Here is a 19,778-nt window from a genome sequence, read left to right on the forward strand (position 1 = left end):
TGGCAATGAATTTTATTCATGTTTTACACTACGTAAAAAATAACAAACGAACTCCGACGTATTCTGTTGGACAGACAGTCTAAAAATATAGCAATATTATATATTTTGAAATATAATTTTCTTCTAAATCAAGTACCAGATAATAATAATTTTTTCTAGAACAATTTTCTTCTACAATACGATAGTATTTTTTTTTGTTACAAATTTCCTCCAAACCAAGTGCTAAATGTATATAAAATAAGCAACACTCTGGTGCCCTGTCAGAAACAGGTTAACAAAAACGAATTTAATTTACTTCCTTCACTACAAAAACCAAATCACTGACACCTCTTATGAATTCTGTTGGACAGACGCAGAAAATCATGATTTATATATTAAAATTTCGTCCTAAATCTGCTAACAATAAGACTTCAGTTAATCAAATCAACTAAAACTCAACAAATCTGCACCCCTCTTCTAGACTGCGAGCAATCTCTCTTTTGGTCGAGAATCCGCGAGGAAGAACGCAAGATATTTGGGGGGCGAGTCGCGTGGGCACCGGAAGGCGAGCGAAGAGGGAGATTGCTCTGCTTTCATACAGCGATTGCAAAGCTCTTTGGCAGTTCCTGTCAATGATAACTACGCGCATTTTTTAAATATGATACTCCGGTGATTTGTGTGTGTGTTTTTTCATACCATCGCGTAATCAGCAGGTCGAATGGAAATCTTTGAAAATCTCGGTTACAATTTTTCCTTCAGAAATATTTTTGGACTGAAAATAAAGTTTGGGAAGAGTGACCATCATTTTATTGCTCCAAGGAATATTTGAACGCTCAAATTGAGTGCGTGTTTGTGACTGCATGAGACCCGTGCAGTGAAATTATGTTTCGCAGCTAGTAAACAAACAGAACAAAACCTTCAATAATTAATTTCTCGGTGAATATTAAGCCTCTAGGAACGGTTAAATCATCTGTGTAAGCTTGAAACATGTAGAGTAAGAATTTGTCGTCGTTTCTCGGCCCAGAGAATTCATTTTATTGACAAATGACTGGCAAGTTGCGAGTTGTGTCTTAATTTTTCACGCGCTTGCATAGTTAGCAGCTCGGACGAAAACTTTGAAAATTCATAACTCGGTGAAAATTACTCCTGCAGCAATAATTTTGGTACCTAAATGAACTTTAGGAATGTAGAATGCAGTAAAAATAACATCAGCCTTTCTCTACTTATCGCTGAAATCCACTCCTGCTGCCTCTTAGGAGTCAAATCTTCCGTGAACTGCCCGTGCATTTTGACACTTCTCGGTACACGATAAAAGTAAATTTCATAATCTCTTGAGCTTCTGTTTATACTACAGCCAACTTAAACATCGATCTCATTTTTTCTGACTTGCTCCACGGCTATACTTCTAAGCGGGACAACAACAATTACGGCTGGAGCGACAGATAAATTGGTAAATAATAGGCTTCTATGGCGAAAACATCCTTCTTTTATTTCAAGAATAGCAAGTACGGCTCAAATTAACCTCGCATGTCACTAATAAAAGTTGCTGACAGCTGTGCGTCATCGCCGGGCTTCACAATCGCTGTATGAAAGCAGAGCAGTCTCTCTTTTCGCTCGCCTTTCTCCGCCCACACTACTCACAGTCTGGCCGCTCATGTGCGTAACTCACCTCCCGATCAGCTTGCGTTCTTCTCCACAGATTCTCGAGCAACAGAGAGACTGTTTGCAGTCTACACCCATTCAATCTCAAAGGAGATATAAGTTCTCACAATGTACACAGATCTTTGTAAGCGATACTGCTCGTTTGATGCCATGAGAGAGTGTACGTGTGGTTGTTTTTTTTCTCCATGAAAAATCTCTATAGTCAGCAATATATAAAAGACGGATCTGTCAGTCTTTCTTTCTCCTCCACTCTCTTCTTCTTCTTCTTTTTTTTTTTTTTTTTTTTTTTCGCTTTTGAGTGTATTTTGTGTGGACTGAACCTATTTATTAGCCCTCAAAGATTTCATTTTGGCCCCAACAGAGGAATGTTTGAACTTAAAATGTCGTTAATTTTGTAATGGCTGAAAAAAGCTTTTAAGATGTCACCATATTTTTAAAACGTTAATTTTTGCAAAAAGCACAGGTACCCCAAGCTCTATGAGAGATATAAGCACTGCGTAACGGCGAAATTACAGTCAACTCTCTCGTAAGCGACCACCCTTGGGGCACGACAAAGTGGTCGCTTACAGGAAAAATCAACAAAATACTGGATTGATTAATTAATGACATAAAAATATTACCTTAGCAGCTACATTAGTCGAATAGAAACTAATTTATTTGATTTTTTCACATCTATTCATTCTTCTGATGAAACTTTGTGTAACATTTTGGAACAGATCACTGTAACAATTCCCGTTACCTACAGATCTAATTATAGCCATCTTCTCTGTCTGTAAACTGTTATTATCTGCCAGCAATGGAACTAAAACTCACTGAAATCGCGCTCAATCGCTCCAAAAACCACATAGGAGAAAGGACAACAGACAAGGGAGTTCAGGTAGGGATATTTCTATTGAAAATTCGGTGGTATTTTTAAATTAAAGTAGGAATCGTTTTTTCCCATACAAATCCTTATAATTCCGCCGTTACGCAATGCTCGCCGTGACGCTCAAATATAAAATTAAAAAAAAATAATAAAAATAAAAAAAAGTGACGCTCAAATTACAACACGCGCAAAGGTCACGACCTATATCTCTCATATAGCTTGGGGTAATTGTGCAAAAAGTGCCCATAATTTTGAATTCAGGAAATTTTGAATAATTTGGATCAAGATAAGGTTCTTAATACCCCCTTTCATTCAACATAAAATTATGTCCCTTATAGCGTCAATTGTGTTTTCCGTAGATTCCTGACCTCTGTTGTTGTTGTTGTCTTTTCAATAAAGCTTGGGGTAACATCGCCTTTCCTGGCTGTACTATTCCGCTATTTGTGCGTCAGCTAAAAAAATTGGCATGGCGTTTTCAGGTAAAATTTAACCACTATTTTGAGTAGCGAGTTGTATGAGAGCAACGATTTTCAAAGAGGGATTGATAGGGTCTTAGAATTCCGGGTTTGGTCTTAGTTTCCTTGACACTCTTTTAAAATACGCTGATTTCTCAACACTTTTACCGCCATAAAAATTTAAATAACATTTTCTTGAGGTTCAAACATTCCTCATCTAGGGTGACAGCAATCAAAGGAATTGGTTACATCTCAGTTCCTGCCAAAGTCCGACAAAAAAATATATAACCAGCTCGCCTATAAATAGGTTTAAGACACCTTACGGCTCATTGAAGTAATTAATACCCCTGTTGGAACATAACTGTAGTGAGACGTAATAGATCAAACACGAGAAGAGTGTTTCCTCCTATTTCCAAACACCTCGAAGTTGGTTAAAAAAAAAACTCGGCTGCGCCTCGTTTTTCCAACCTACTTCTCGGTGTTTGGAAATCGGAGGAAACACTCTTCCTCGTGTTTGATCTATTACATCATATTTAGTAAATAAACCCCTTCAGGCAACTGTTATATCGGAGAATAATGTCCGAGGCTTAAAGATTGTCCGATAAATGAACAGTTGGCCAAGCTTGAAGGGCATCTGCGATATTTTGAGGACAACCTTTAAGCAGATGGCGTTATCCTCTGATATACCAGCAAGCCTGGAGGGGTATAATTATTTACCACACACGTGAATAGTGCCTTTCACGCGCGCTGATTAGCTAGCTCGGAGGTGATTAGCGAAGTACTATTTACCTCCGAACAGCTGAAGAGAAACAAGATGACTTCCCATTTCGCCACGGTCACTTAAGAGGACAATATTTCGATTAAAGAGGCACCTGTTACAAATGGCATCAAAGTTTAGTTTGACAGTATTAAATGGCAAGTTATTTAATCTTTCCAACCTCATATTCTAAGGCGAAAAATGAAATCAGTATACAATGCCTTGTTAACGAAAATTGCCGAGCACTATAATTACAAAGTAAACAATGAAACATCTAATGTTTTGTAGCCTGGTTTAAACACAGGACGAATTTCACACAATTGAAGAAATGACACCTAAGCAACTAAACAAGTGACTCCAAAAGATTTATTTCTTCCCAAGAAAGTGAGACGGAACTTTCTACAATAAGAAATCGCTTACCGCATGGTGCACGAGATTTTAAAATTTCCCACCATTTGTCGCTATATTGTCAAAAATAAAGGAATTTTTTGGTCCGCTAGTTCTTCACTTTGTGTGGTATATACTAAAACAATGATTCACCTCATTGTCGGTGAAAGTGGTGGATATTTACATCCATCACTATTCACCTCCACTGTGGTGAATAATTATTAATTATAACCCTCCGATTAATTTCTTAAATGCGTGCGCTTTACTAAGTATGAGACAAAAGAGCCACTGCTGGTCATACCATGAAATGCAAACAAACTAGCTTGTTTGACTTTATTTAACTGTGACTCGATTGCAATATTTAAGACCTAAAAATGCCGTCTTCCTTCTTTGTTTTTTTTTTTATCAGTAAAAATCGGACAACAGTTATTTATCAAATTGGACGACTATTATCGTCTGATGACCATAGTCCGATTTTGTACCACGTGACATGTTTTATTCAATGAGAACAAGCAGAAATTAATGGGTGGGTTATAAATAGGGAGAACGTTATTTTCTGGCCTTATGGGAAGTCCCTCTCTTTGTAAATAGGGAACTTAAGCAAAGACGTTTTTGAGCCACAGACGGCAACCGTGCGTTTACGCGCCATCTTGTTTGTAACATCAAGCCACAGTCATCAACAGGAGCTTTTACTGTCCGTGGTAAGAAGCAAAACCACGCCAAAAAGGGAAACATTCGACTTTCGGTTGCCGTCCGTGGCTCACGAATGTCTGTGCTAAAGCTCCCTAATATAACATCTTACACCATATAGCTACCATCAGTGCCGGGTGACTTTTCAAAAGAACCACCACGTACAACCTTGGTGTAATTCTTTCCCTGTTCCCTCTGTCTCTGTTCGTACGCTCTTAACTCGGTTTTTTGTTCTGCTTTATTTCTCGGCCTCTCTTTATCCAACGACAGACACATACAGATACGAGCACAACGATAATAATAACGACAACAGGTGTGCAAACACCAACTATGATCTTCCAGGGGACTGCAGAAAGAAAACAACAAAAACAAATACATTAAAATCACGAGGCCAGGCTTTACTCAATTACCTGATAGGATAACAACAACAAACAAACAGAACAGTAAATAATAAATAATAATAACAATAATGATGATGATGATGATGATGATGATAATAATAATAATAACAATTTTTTTTAAAAAATAATAATTCTTTATTGAAATATTCCACACAAATTGCTATTTACAAGTTAAAAGTATATATAAGAGCTATTAAAAACCTATTTACAATGAGTAGCTATTAAAACTTATTTACAATTCTTTTCGATAAAAAAGACTATTTTTAAACACAATTTTTTTTAAGAAAAGGGAAAAAAATCTCATCAAGTTACCTATAATAATAATAATCATAATAATAATAATAATAATAATAATAATAATAGTAATAATAATGAAATGAAATAAAATTTAAAAACGTTAAGATAAGCATCAATAAAATATAAATATTTTTAAACCTTTTTTGTGGCCCAGATTGCACATTATCATTAAGCAATCAATTGTTTATTACAATCGCTAGAAATTGTACTGTTTATTTTGCTGTACAGGGTAATCCTAGCATCTGAGTCTGCAAATAAAATGCCAACCATGTGACTGTATAAGATGTTTATAATGCTGCTTATCATGCTGCATAGTGTGTTCCAGCTTTTAAGTCTGTGGATGACATCGCAAACTGTGACTAGTGAGCAGTACTTTCCTGTGGTGCTGTTTTTTTATTGTACAAGCTGATTCTAACTTTTGAGTCTCTGGATATGTTTTTTTATTTTTATTAGTTTATTATTATTTTAAATTAACAATTGCTCACAAATTACATGTAAATGCACAAAAAATTATATAAAATTGCATATTGGTTACGGAAATACATATCTGTAAAATACAATACCCATGAGGCTATTACAATGGCATTCACACGGACACACACATTCATTACCCGAAAAGCATCTTTTAAACCTTCGAGTCTTTTTTAACGAAAAAAGTCCAGTTTATATATTTGTAGGGAAAACTTAAAACCTGCAAACGGCGTTCCCTTCTTTCCCGAAAATGCAACCTCAAACAAAGAAAAGGAAGTTATGTTATTTTCACGGAAGAAAAGCTCCTCATTTCTCATTAAAATTTTTTGAGGATCCATTTTTTAGAGCGCAGCATTTTTCAACATCTAAACGGTTCAATATATTCCGCATACAAAGTTTTCGTGAAGGAAGAAGACGCATTGATTTAAACACCACTAGATGTGCTACGCACAAATAAGGAGGATGTGGTGAAAGAGAAGATTGGACGTGTTATCCACAAAGGCTAAACAAGACAGAAAGGAGAAATATTCATCTGAAAGGCAAGGGTTGTTTAACATCCATACATCATTCCAAAAGGTTTCAACAAATGTACCCTCCCAGAAAAGATGCACAAGAGTTTCCGTGCTATTCACACAAAGCTGCATAAGTTATCAGCTACGACACCAATTTTAGCTGTTGGTAGCTTTTTTTTTGGAGCTGGAATTTTAACTGAAAAATTTGGATTCGCGAGTACATAGGAAAGTTATCCATATGCCTTACTATTTTGCTGAAACCGTTAGACATGCAGTCTGAGAGCCGTTTGCTTTGCTTTATGCGGAGTAGAAGCAATTTGCTAACTGAGTGCATTGTAGACTAATTTGTAGAAGTTAATCGACATGAGCAGGGTTTTGGTATCTTCTACAGTAGTAGGCATATAAGAGGAGGCAGAAACCAATTTTAGATTCGAGATTGCATAGATAACACTGCAAAAAGTTTGTTTTGACTGAGTTCTTTTCCTTAACCCTTTCACCGCTAAAGGCGACTAATCTCGCCGTTTTAAAGGCTACCACTTTCAAGATTGGTCACGTTCTCAAATCCAGAAATCTGATTATGGTCTACTAATAGTGTTAATTACTAAGTGTTCTAGGCTTTAAGAGCAAATAAACTGAGTTTATCCTCCGTTTGCCGTTCCATATCAACATTTATTTTCAAGCAAAACCAAAAATGCCCGTTTTCTGTGGCATCGAGGAAAGCTGAAAAGCACACATCTTTGCTTCCATTTTTTTAATTGAAAATCTCATTTTAAAACCAAAATTCCTTCATGACAGCAAACCTTGATCTCATGACTAAGCATTAATCTCCAATTTTACCTCTCACGCGTACAGCTGTTCGACCATCAGCCATTTGATTCGAGCCACTTTTCAAAGCCCGTGATTTCCCCTTTGCCGTCTGAGTTGCATTCTGCGTAATTTCGATACAACGACGAAATGGAGGTCCCGCCATCTTAATTCAGTAGTTTTTTTTATGTGTCGAGCCACCCGGTCCTACTGGCAAAATATCGCACACATCCTTTTCTTTGCAAGTCAAATCTGGCCCAAATTGCCTCGGTAGGTCCGAGAATCCACCCACAGAACGGCCAGAGAGGCAACTTCACCCGTGAGCCACCATGACTCGATACGAACACTTTTGGCGTCCCAGTCGCTATGAAATCATCTCTCACCTCTGGATTCTTTCAGAGGATTACCTCTACTCTCCATTCCAGCTTTATGACGCCAGCCTGGGAGCTTCTGCAGTGGAAAATGGCCCGAAAGTACACTTATAAACCGACAACTTACCGATTAGAATGTGTTTGTGCTCGCGAGCAAAACAACAACGGTTCAAATAGGTGACGTCACAAAAAAACTTGAGTCCTCGTTATTGCAGAGTAACGAACATTTCAAAGGAGATCTTCATATAGGACAACTAAATCCGTTTTGGTCATCTACATCGAGATAATTCAGATAACTGTCCATAGAGTCCAAGAAATTTGGCAATGAGAGGGTTAAGAAAGCCAAAAGTTAAGAATTCTAAATTTTCATCATGAAAATTTGATGATTAATGATTAAGTAAGTGATGAACTAGACGACTACCGGACAAAAACCAGTTTCTGTAGAAAATGGTTTAATTATTAATTGGTACATGAGAGTTATACCAGATTGGCGAACCAGAAAAATCAGATGTTTGCGTTTTTGAAGTTACGATATGACCAAGTTTCAATGAGTTCTTTGGTGAAAGGGTCATTTATCTTTAGCACCGAAACCTTATAAGCATTTAAGTTGTTATATAGGAGAAGTTTACAATCTAGGTTTCAAAGGAAAAAATAAAAAAGCAACTTTCCATTTTCCATTGTTGCTTGGATCTACAATCGTGGACAATTCTCGTTAAGAAATCTGAACGCGTCCCACCAAACACAATTATTTCCTATTCCTCCCCTCGAATTTCTACAAGCTAGTTCTCGCTCCCCACTCCCCCTATACAATGTTGATTTGGGAAGTGCTGATTGCCGGGAAACTGTTCATGACCCACCAAACAACATTGAGTTGGGGGGAGAGGGGAGGGGGAAATATGGTCGTTCGATTGTTTACTTGTGAAAACACTTGGAAGGGTACGTTTTCTTAACCGTTTTGTCCACGATTGTGTCAGCCAATTTTTTTCCATTTCCTCAGAACTCAAAAAGTTTGAACTTCTCGGGAGCCGTGTTTAGACACACCGGTCGGTGTTCTCTAAGTTACGCGTACGTTAACGTCAGTGTTTTATTTAGCAGAGATGTAACAAGCCAAAAATAGATCACGCCGGTCGTGATATAAACAACTCGCGTGTCGTTCTGGTCACTTGTTTTGCCATTGTTCGGTGAAGTTAGTAACCACCAACACTATGGATCTTTTGAAAAGCTATGAAAGTGATGAATCTAGTTCAGAGGAGCTGGGTAAATCGTTATCCGAAGATTCTCTCCTTAGAAGTGACCTACGCAGTGTTTATTTGGTGACATATAGCCAGGCAGATATTACTAAATTTCCAACCCGGGAAAATTTCGCCTCAGCAGTTTTGTCCGCATTTTCTCAAGGCAAAGTGAGAGTTGCTCAGTGGTGTTGCTGTCGGGAGAAACATAAGAGCGGTGGTGAACATTATCATCTCGCGCTGAAACTGGATCGTAATGAACGCTGGTTATCAGCGAAGGAATTTCTATTGAAAGAATTTGGGATTTCAGTTCACTTTTCCAACAAGCATCACAACTATTTCAGCGCGCACCAAGAAGTCATTTTGCAAAGGATATTTCCCTGACTGCTGATACTCCAATCTTCTGCACAGGCACAGGAAAGCGTCCGCTCATGTATATTAAAAATGGCTTAGTAGATGAACGTGAAACGGAAATGATGAATGTGCTTTGGAGAATTTTTTATTTCAATTTTCAAATCCCGCGGGAGCAGCAAAGAGAAATCCCGCCATGTGCACGATGTTTTGTAAGCCTTATTTGTTGCGAGCCAGACCTAAAATTCGGGATGTAACGATTAACTTGACAGTTTCAAGGCAATGGTGAAATAAAACAACGATTAACGCAGGTTTTCAACGGTTAACACCGAATGCTCGTGAAAAGAATAGATAGTCATTTCTTTTAATACAAAACTGCTGTTAATCGTTGTTAATCGTTGAAAGTGCTAAATGTCTTCTTGTTAATCGTATGCAATTAAAGTATTTTGCGTTATTAAGAGTTATATGTAAACAAACGGAAGAAAGGTAGATGGTACGGCAAGAAATGGACACATGTTCTCTTGTAGAATGTATTTGTTGACGTTTGTGACATGCCTGTCACGCACGCTGTACTATGTAACACAATAAAATACTAGCGTGACGTAATCTTCTGATTATTACTTGGTCAGAAAAGACCGCTTTCGTGTCCTGAGTTGCAAGAATAATAAATGTATATTGAATACAAGTATTAATACTTAGTGCGTTGTCCTTTTCCAGTAATAATGGCATCCATACGGCCATCCATAGTGTCTATAATCTTGTCGATTACCTCTGATGTCTCTGATGGAAAGTTGTACATTGTTCTAATTACACGTGTTGAAAATTCATCGAATGTCTCACGCGTAGTGTGTAATTCTAAAGCCTGTTTTCTCAGCTTTTTTTTAACAAGATTAAAGAAATTCTCGATAGGATCTATGCCAGGGCTGCGAGGCGGTATACATAATTGTTTTGCCCTTTTTTATTTTAAGTACTCTTCTAACAAGAGCAGAATTCTGGTTCGGTGCGTTGACTCGTACAAACATGCGAGAACCATTCTTGTCTGCTCTTGCAAACATAGAATCAAATTTTTCATTAACAAAAGAGGCAAATGAACGGCTGTCCAGATTATCATATGCATGACACTCAATTACTCCTTTACCGTAACTAATGGCCACCATTAATCTTTAAACGCGACCTCCACTCCCCTCTTTGCATCCTTTAGCTGCGCATCCCTGAATAAGCCCTTCGCACGCTCTCCTCCATACTCTCCCTTGTGGCGTTCTAGCTTGATCCGCCGGATTTCTTTTATAATGGAAACTGACACCATCCAAATAGAAAGCAACCGTATTGCACCAAATATCCCGAGAGTGGTTATTTTTTATGTTCTTTGCAAAGTGAACACGTTGACGCATGTCATCCTCGGACATCAAGCCTTTTTTACGCGCCTGCAGGTAGTGGTAGCCTTCCTTGTGCAGAAAACGCCTAACGGTCCTGCTGCTTACTTCATTAGGCTTTAGACCAGCCCGCTCCTTAATCCTACTGGAAGAAAAATGTCCTTCCTCTTTTCGTAGCACTCGCAAACAGCGAATAATTTTTCTCTGGTCACGCGCGCACAACTTGCTCCGACGTCCTCCTGCGCGTTTAAGCGGGGCCGGTCTGTTTCACGGATATGAACTCGTGTCGAATTCTGTATACCGATGCAAGTGAAATGTTGCATTGTTTCAGTATCTCTATGGCTGGTAATATCTTCTGCTGCGCCAAATATGCAATATACGCCTTTCTTTGCGAGTCAATTGCGACCGTAAAAACCATTGTATAAATGGCGAAGTGATGAGATAATGCATCTCTTTGCGTTACAAATTACAACCATTATCTCCGCGAATTAGAACCAATTAACGGCAATATTCCTGGACGTTAATTAGTACCCAATGTCCAATTACATATCACCCGGCCGGGTTTCTGTGCAGGGTTAGATCTCTGTTTTTAAACAATTTGTCTGTTTTACAATCGTGGACAATTCTCGTTAAGAAATCTGAACGCGGCCCACCAAAACAATTATTTCCTATTCCTCCCCTCGAATTCCTACAAGTTACTTCTTGCTCCCCCCCTCCCCCTATACAATGTTGATTTGGGAAGTGCTGATTGCCGGGAAAATGTTCATGACCCACCAAACAACATTAAGTTGGGGGGAGGGGGGGGGGGGGCGGGGAAAATATGGTCGTTCGACTGTTTACTTGTAGAAACGCTTGGAAGGGTACGTTTTCTTAACCGTTTTGTCCACGATTGTAGATATTTTTTAATCCGATTCGCCCTTAAAGTGCAGTTAAAACTCTGACCGTCCAACATTCCATTTAATCTTGTCCCATTTACCATCCCAAAAGAATTTAAACAGAAGGCTAATTTTTTCCTTCAGATATTAGTTCGATGTTGGGGAGCAGGGAGAACATGTAAATTTACTGCGAGGCATGTACATGTAGGCTCTTAATAACTGCTACTTTCTCAAGAAGGGTTGACTTCAGGCTGTCAGTTTTCAATTATTTTAGAAATGTTGTCTCTTTATTTCTTGATAGTTTAATGCTTATGATTCTCCCTTAATGGTGGTAAACTAAACACCCAAAGCTTTGACTTTCTGGGAGGACCATGTTATGTTCTGGTAGCCTGCAATAACTCTTTCATTTTTTGTTTTTTAAAAACGAAGGGAGCCAATCACAAGGAACTTCTGTTTTCACCCAATTAACTATTAGACAGGAAATAACAGCAAAGGAGTCTAGTAAACTAAAACATTGCCGTAAGGAGTTATCTGAACCATCCAGAATTAAAGTAGCGTCATATGCGTATTGACTTGTTTTGCATTCTTTGCATAAAACATGGATTCCCTTAATTTGATCATAATTTCTAATAGCATTACCTAATAACTTCACACATCAAACAAAAAGGTAAGGGGAAAGGGGGCTGTAACGAGAGATCACATCCGATGATCATGTGTACCACGTGACACATCAATATAATGTAATTTAAGTCAACACAAGGACTTGTCAGTTGTCATTAGAACTAGAAGCTTAGATAGAGCTCAATAAAAGCAGTTCTATACTCAAATCTTGTCTTGATAGTCATAAACTAAACATGGTGTCAGAAATGTAACCATGAAAACTATGCTGCTGAGGCTGCGGCGCAGAATGCAGAGGTAAGTTGAGACAAACGTCAAAGTACCCATCCCACTGCCGCCGCAAAGTGTTCCAAGCTATTATGAAATTCAAAGCAATCCGCCTGTCCCGTCTCGATTGGACATGAGCGGAAATATCGCCGAAAACTGGAAAAAGTGAAAACAAGCGTAAGATTCGCTCGACATCGCCCCACGCCTTAAACAACAGGAGAACAAGTACTGTGTCGCAACTTTCGTTACTTGCATTGGTTCGGAGGCTCTAGAGGTTTACAGTGGCTTGCCGTTCGAAGCCGGAGAAGATAAGTAAGTTATGAGCAAGGTACTTGATTTGATGCAAAGGCACTGCATTGGTCAAACAAATCTTATCTACAACAGTACTGTTTTAACAAAAGAAACCAAGAAAGTGGAGAACTATTCGACACTTATCTTACTACGCTGAGAGCTCTCGCTAAAACCTGCAATTTCAGCCCACTAACAGATGAGCTAATTCCCGATAGGATCCTGCCCAACAGATAACAACAGCTCACTGGAAAGAAAGCTGACTACCCAAGTAGAACAGAATTGGTTATTGTGATATGAATTAGTGCAAGCAGAGCATTCTGCTCTACAAGCTAAAGAAGAACCTAAGTTAGTGTTCATAGCGCGAGGTTAGGTTAATGTTCTACCCGACACTGGGGGATAACCACAGTTCAATAAAAACTGACTACCCAAGTAAAGCAGAACAGGATTAATATCGCGTGGTGATGGTTGAATTAATCCGGTGGTAGATAAAAACAGTGCAGTACATAAATGACTAAGAGCTAAGCTATGCAATATAATAAGTTCCAAAAACAGAATCTTAAAATTGATATAGCCTATTTACAAATTTCACTACTCACTAATGCCTTGCCTTGCTCTTATATGATCGTGAATCCATGACGAATATGCGCGAGTTTCCCAACCTTATCAGTTTCTCGCCATAATTACAAAGATTCAACAAGACTTCCAGTCGCGGCGATGGTCTGAAGAGGTGACTTACTTGACTTAGTTCCTTATCTCCTCTGGGAGAATAGGGCCGGTGACTTGTTTTCTCCATCCCACCCTGTCTCTCGCAGCGATGACAGCCTCTCCCCAAGTGTCAAAACCCATCTTCTGCCTCTCTCCTTCCACAGTCCTTCTCCAGGTCTCTTTCGGCCGCCCTCTTTTCCTCTTCCCCTCCGGTGTCCAAGTTAGGGCAATGCGCGGGTTCTGATCGCTGCTAATGCGCAGGACAGGCCTTATCCACCGCCACCTCCGTCTCCTAATCTGCTCACTGATGGAGCAGGTTTTTGCTCGCCGTCTAACCTCTTCATTTGTCACCTTCATTGGCCAATAGATCTTAAGTAGTCCACGTAAGCACTTGTGTAGGAATGTGTCCAGCTTTCTTTCGTCCCTCTTTGTCATTCTCCATGTTTCACATCCGTAGAGTAACACTGCTACGACATTGGATTTGAATATTCTGATCTTAGTGTTTTTGCTCAGTTGTCCACTTCTCCAGATCTTAGTTAGTTTGTTAAATGCTCCTGTAGCTTTCCCTAGACGGTGCTTGATATCGTCCTCAGCCCCTCCATGCTTGGTTATTCTTGCTCCTAGGTAGTCAAAGCAATCCACATCCTCTACTTCCTGCCCATCTATAACAACTGTGTTGTTGCTGTTGGCGTTGATTCTCATCAGTTTGGTTTTCTTGGTGTTAATCTTTAAGCCTGTTCCTTTACCATTACTACTAAGATGGTTAATCTTCGACTGTATCTGCGTGAATGTACTTGAGATGAGAGCTAAGTCATCTGCAAAATCTAAGTCCTCCAACATAGTTGTCGACCTCCACCTAATACCTGTCCTTGTGCATTCGACTGATCTTCTCATCACCCAATCAATCACCAAGAGGAACAGGAACCCTGACATGTTGCAACCCTGATTGATGCCTGACTTCACTTCGAACCAATCTGATCTTCCAGCACCATCTACCACAGCACATGTGCAGTTAGTATACATGACTTGCACCATTTTCACGATCTTAGTTGGTATTCCATAGCACCTCATGATCTTCCAGAGAGTGTCTCTGTGTATGCTATCGAAGGCCTTCTCGTAGTCCACAAAACAAAGGTAGAGGCTGGTGTTCCATTCGGCTACCTGTTCAATTATATTTCTGCTCTGCTCAGTCGTGCTCCTTCCTTTTCTAAAGCCAGCTTGTTCTCTTCTCAACTCAGCATCCGTTCCAGCAACAATCCTCTTGATCAAGACTCTTCCCAACACCTTGGCGACAATAGACATGAGGGTGATACCTCTCCAGTTTCCACAACTCGTCAAGTCCCCTTTCTTAGGCAGTTTGATGATAAGCCCCCTGGACCAGTCCTCTGGAATACTTTCTTCCTCCCATATTTTGTTGAATAACTCATACAGGACACTAACTGTGGTGTCGATGTCAACCCTCAGAAGGTCTGCCGTGATACTATCAATACCTGGCGCCTTTCCACTTTTCATGTCCCTCAATGCACTCCTAATCTCCTCCCTTGTTATTTCTCCTGTATTGATGCTGTTATTCACTACGTCTGCCTCTTCCATCTCAATAACAACTTCGGGAACTGGCCGGTTTAAGACTTCCATGAAGTGCTCTTTCCATCTTGCTTTAGCCTCGTCTTCTTTAGTCAATAACTTTCCTTCCTTGCTCTTCACCATTCCTGCCTTTCTTGGCCCTTCGTTGCATAATCTCCTGGTTGCTTTATATACTCCCTTCAGTTGGCCCTGACTCGCAGCCTCCTCTGCTTCTCGTGCTACACCGTTAATCCAGTCTCTCTTATCTTTCCTGAGGCTTCTCTTCACCTCCTTGTCCTTTTCTCTGTAGTCGTTTTGAGCTTTGTTCTTCAGCCTCTCCGATCGTGCATCTCCTATTTTCTTTTTCAGTCTCCTTCTCCCTTCGATCTTTCGCCAGCTTTCCATACTAATCCAGCTCTTACTTTTCTTCTTTCTTCGCCCTTGTACCTTCATTGCAGTATCAGTGTATGCAGTTTTGATCTTCTGCCACGTGTGGTCTATGCTATTGCTGTTGCCTTGGTCAGGCTGTTCACTAATCCGGTTATCATCTTCATCCATGTCGTTCTCATCTGTCATCTGTAGGATTTGGAATCGATTTCTCAACTCGAGCTGAAACTGTTGTCTAATCGCAGGCTCTCTCAACTTGCTCTCCTCAAACCTGATGGTCCCCTCCTGCTTCTTGCCAGTGCTGTTCAATTTGAGTTTAGCTTTAGTTATTACAAGATTGTGGTCGCTTCCCACATCAGCCCCCCTATGCGCTCTTGTATCTTGCACTGACCTCTTGAATTGGGACCTGACTGCCACATGATCAATCTGGTTCCGGTGATGACCGTCTGGGGAGGTCCACGTGTACTTATGCACATCCTTATGAGGGAACATGGTTGATGTTATAGCAAGGTTGTTATACGCACAAAAGGACACAAAGCGGTCGCCATTGTCATTCCTCTCGCATATTAGATCATGTTTCCCAACAATGCCTCTCTCGCCCTCTTGTCTTTCTCCCACTTTGGCATTCCAGTCCCCCATCACCAAGAGCATGTCGTGCCTGGGAACTGTATCCAATACCTTCTGTAGTTGATCGTAGAAGGTCTCTTTTGCCTCGTCTTCTGCTTCATTGGTTGGGGCGTACACTTGAACAATCGTAGTCTTTATGAATTTAGAGTGAAATCTGGCTGTTATAATCCGATCACTGACTGGTGCCCAGCTCTCCAGACACCCACTGGCATACCTGGACATCACTATTGCTACTCCACTTTGGTGAACGTCATCTTCTCTACCCGAGTAAAGGATAGTCTCTCCAGTGAGTTCTCAGCCTTCCAAATCCAGACCATCTACACTCGCTAACTCCCAGTATACTGATCTTGTAACGTTGCATCTCCAATGTAACTTGAGCTGTTTTGCCAATGCTATACATTGTCCGTACATTCCAACATCCAATTCTATACATAATTTTAGGACTAGCCAACGACCCTCTCAGTCCACGGGCTTCCTTGCGGGTTTGGCCCGCGTCCGTCATTCTGCCATCATCCCATGTAATATAGTTATCCACCGGAGTTTGGCATGTCGTTGTGCTTGATCCAGTCAAACAAATCTCTGGTTTCCGAATCAGGTATTTTTTACGGTGTAGGGTGATTGGTCCTACGACCAACTCCAATGGAGAAGGTTGGTGTTTTATCGGGATTTTCCTTCCCCTAGGTAGCTGTCTTGCTGGGCTAACGGGTACTACCCCCCGAGTTTGATTCTGGAGTTTTCTTTCTCCTAGATGGGCTGCTTTTCACAGCTAAGGAGCCCCAACTGCCCTCTACTATCACCATCCCACTTAATAGGCTGGTTACCCTGACGTAGTTTAGCCGGTGGGTCGACACCGTTTCCCGGGGTGTGGCCGCTGCAGTGTTTGCAGCTTCTAGGAGCCATACGTCAGAGCTGGGTGTCGCGTGTGGACCAGTGCAGCTCAGCCACCCTGGGAAGGGTGCGACCGCCTCCCTACAAAGGTACTACCACAAGCAAGCACCCCATACACCCCGGTCTGAAGAGGTACATCTTTTCAAAATATCGGTTCAATTCCTAGACGTATACGTTGCTTTTCGAGATTCTTGCGTTAAGTGCTGAGCGGAAATTTGTTAGGTAAATTCAAAGAAGACAAAGCTGGGACAATTCACACCAATACAACTCAATTTCAGAAGTACATTATTTTATTGAGGCCGGCGTCAATTTATCTGAGCATTGCATTCCCATGTGAAGAAAATAAAAACGAATCACCCAAGAACTATTTTCCTCGGCTTTATGGTATATACAACTTACCAAGTCGAATATGCATGTGTAAAGGTCGATGCTCGAGCAGAGGAAGTGGTCTGCTGTTATTCAATAAATTAAATTGCTGCCCGCCGCAATTATCAATAAATACAAAAATTCCATTCCCTTATGACAGTCTGGGCTGGGAAATGTTATGAAAACCAAGGCAAACCAATGACAAAGTCGGTAGTCGACCGTGGAAAATCATACAATACCACTCCGGAAACACTGTGCGTCGCAATGCACGAGTTTGTCTCGAAAGCGCAAGATGAAAATGCGTGACTAAAAACACTGTGGCTGTTTCATGTTACATTTCCAGGCATACCATGACACCTCGCGCACGATATTAAAAGGACCCCTGGGTGGAATTTTTTCCAGCTTTGAAGCTGCTCATGAGCAGATTTGTCCTCATAAACCGTTATTTCGAGGAAGAAGGTACCGCTAGAAGGTACCGTAGAAGGTACCGTAGCAAATTGTTCGTATAATTTACGTGGGCGCTTCTAAGTGCTTTAGGTAATAGTCCTATTGCAGTGATAGACAACATCGTATACCAGAATGAGCAGACTAGTACGGAGAATTTTCGTGCTTTCCCTTTAGCCACATGGAACCAACCAGTAGCACAAGAACCTCAAGCAACACCAACACATTATTTCTTTAACGTGGTCGTAGCTTTTCACTCAAATGTAACGGGAAATAATTACTGTACTTTATACAAAGACCGGTCCGTGCAAAACCAGTAAGGCTGTAAGTCAAGCAGTGCATGACATTGAACTTACTGTTAATTCATTTCTCGCTCATTCAAATAATGTTGTGGGGGAGAAAATGGCTTGTTTCCAGTAAACTTTTCTCCCAATGAAAAAAAGATATTTTCTATTCTATTCTACCCCTTTTGAACACAACATAAGTTCGTCTTAGTACTTTGGCAACATTTCTCACCAATGTCGCAATAAAAAATCTAAGTTAATTTTTAATTATTAAAATGTAATTAAAACGTGAGAAACGTTAGAAAATAGATTTACTCTGTGAAATGCGTTTAGGGAAGCAATTCAACATGACGATCAAATGACAACAAAAGCCTTTACGCGCTGCAAAAGGTAATAAAATACCAACAAACATCGCAAAATGACTTTCTAGTGGTGCGAAAAGTGGCCAAGAAATGCTTTGACGTCATATTGTATCTGTTTTGAATGTTTTCAGTGGCTATCAAGATTGCTTGCGGGAGGAGGAAAGAGAGGGGAGGGGCTTCCAAAAATTCGCAATGACAGCACTACCAAGCTTGTCGCGACTGGTTATAGATATCCAGAACACAAATGTACACTGCAAACCCTATTTTCGTATCTGTCCCAGAAAACATTGGCCAGGAATGTAGCTTTTGAGTCTGTGGATGAAATCCTAATATGTGGCCATTCAAATGAAAGCTACTGAGCAGTATTTTACTTAAGTTCTGTTTATTACGCTGTACAAGGTGGTTTTCACTTTAGAGTCTGTAGACGAAATCCTAAAGTGTGACCACTGAAATGAATGATACTGAGCATTGTGTTTCCTACGGTGCTGTTTTTATGGTGGACAAGGTGTTTTTCACTTTTGAGTCTGTAAATGAAATCCTAAAACGTGACTATTCAAATGAAAGATACTGATCGTGGTACTGTTTGTCATGCTGTACTAAGTGGTTCAAACTTTTAAGTGTAGTGCGTGAAATTCTTTAAGTATTGTGTCCCGTCAGCTGAATATTTTCCTTAAAACAGCTTGTCCAGTCACTGTTAGACCCTGTTACAGGAAACTGCTATTTTGAGGACAACTTATTGAAGTTGTAAACAACACTTGGAAGTGTTAGTGAAATTTTACACAAGGTTTACTCGCTATTTTGGACCTGAATATTAGGTGCATGAAAATCGTCATAATGAAATTTATTTCCCATGCTCCCATGTTCTCAAATGTGACATATTTTTGTGTTGTTATTAGGATTGTGATAATAATGCTACTGTGTCACATACCGGGTTTAGGTGTTGGCTTTGCAGTGGGAGTACTTGAAGGTGTTGCAGATGTTGAGAATACAATGTCTGGAGACGTTGGTGGAACATGGGGGTTCTTTGACAGGGGATCCAACGTTGTTCCATACAAAATCAAGCACCAGTTGTAAAGTGTACCTAGAAATAGAAAACCGTTTCTTTTAGTCACTTGTCATCCATTGATTATTATCAACATCATAGGGCCTTTTTTGTTTATCTTCTCTCGTTTAAAGTTCACTAGCCTAGTTTACTTAAAGCACTCTTTGCTGGTGCCACATATTCAACTCCTGTTATAATACGTGCAGCATTTAAGTTTTTTAGGTTTGTCGACTAGGAATTAATATAGAGATTGAGAGATTTCAATTTGTTTTTGCAGGTTTCAAGAGTGCTCACATTTTAAGTTGTCTGGTAGCAAATACCAAATTGTTGTGGCAGTAAAAGTAAAATTGTTTCTATAAGTCCTGCACGTCTGTGTTACAGTACCCCTTGGATCCATATGTACAACGGCCGCAGGGTTTCACAAGGTGGACGGAAAGGTAGTGCACGCATTTTGC

General features: G+C 40.1%; 1 protein-coding gene and 1 long non-coding RNA gene across 2 annotated transcripts in view; one reads left to right on the forward strand and one right to left on the reverse strand.

Moving 5' to 3' along the window:
* LOC146453714 (uncharacterized) lies at positions 1 to 4,017 on the forward strand. Its single transcript, XR_014859446.1, has 2 exons — positions 1 to 863; positions 2,270 to 4,017. It is a non-coding gene; the product is annotated as an uncharacterized LOC146453714 (long non-coding RNA).
* A 719-nt stretch (positions 4,018 to 4,736) lies between these two features.
* Positions 4,737 to 19,778, reverse strand: part of LOC146453715 (furin-like) — a 128,904-nt gene continuing 113,862 nt past the window's right edge. The window contains exons 12-13 of the mRNA XM_085096281.1: positions 19,210 to 19,362; positions 4,737 to 5,141 (exon numbers count right to left, since the gene is read on the reverse strand). Coding sequence (XP_084952407.1) covers positions 5,011 to 5,141; positions 19,210 to 19,362 — 284 coding nt within the window. The 3' untranslated portion in view covers positions 4,737 to 5,010. The remainder of the gene's footprint in view (positions 5,142 to 19,209; positions 19,363 to 19,778) is intronic.

Source organism: Pavona decussata, unplaced genomic scaffold, assembly GCF_977016875.1.
Source record: "Pavona decussata unplaced genomic scaffold, jaPavDecu1.1 SCAFFOLD_324, whole genome shotgun sequence".
In the NCBI taxonomy this organism is placed as follows: Eukaryota; Metazoa; Cnidaria; class Anthozoa; order Scleractinia; family Agariciidae; genus Pavona; species Pavona decussata.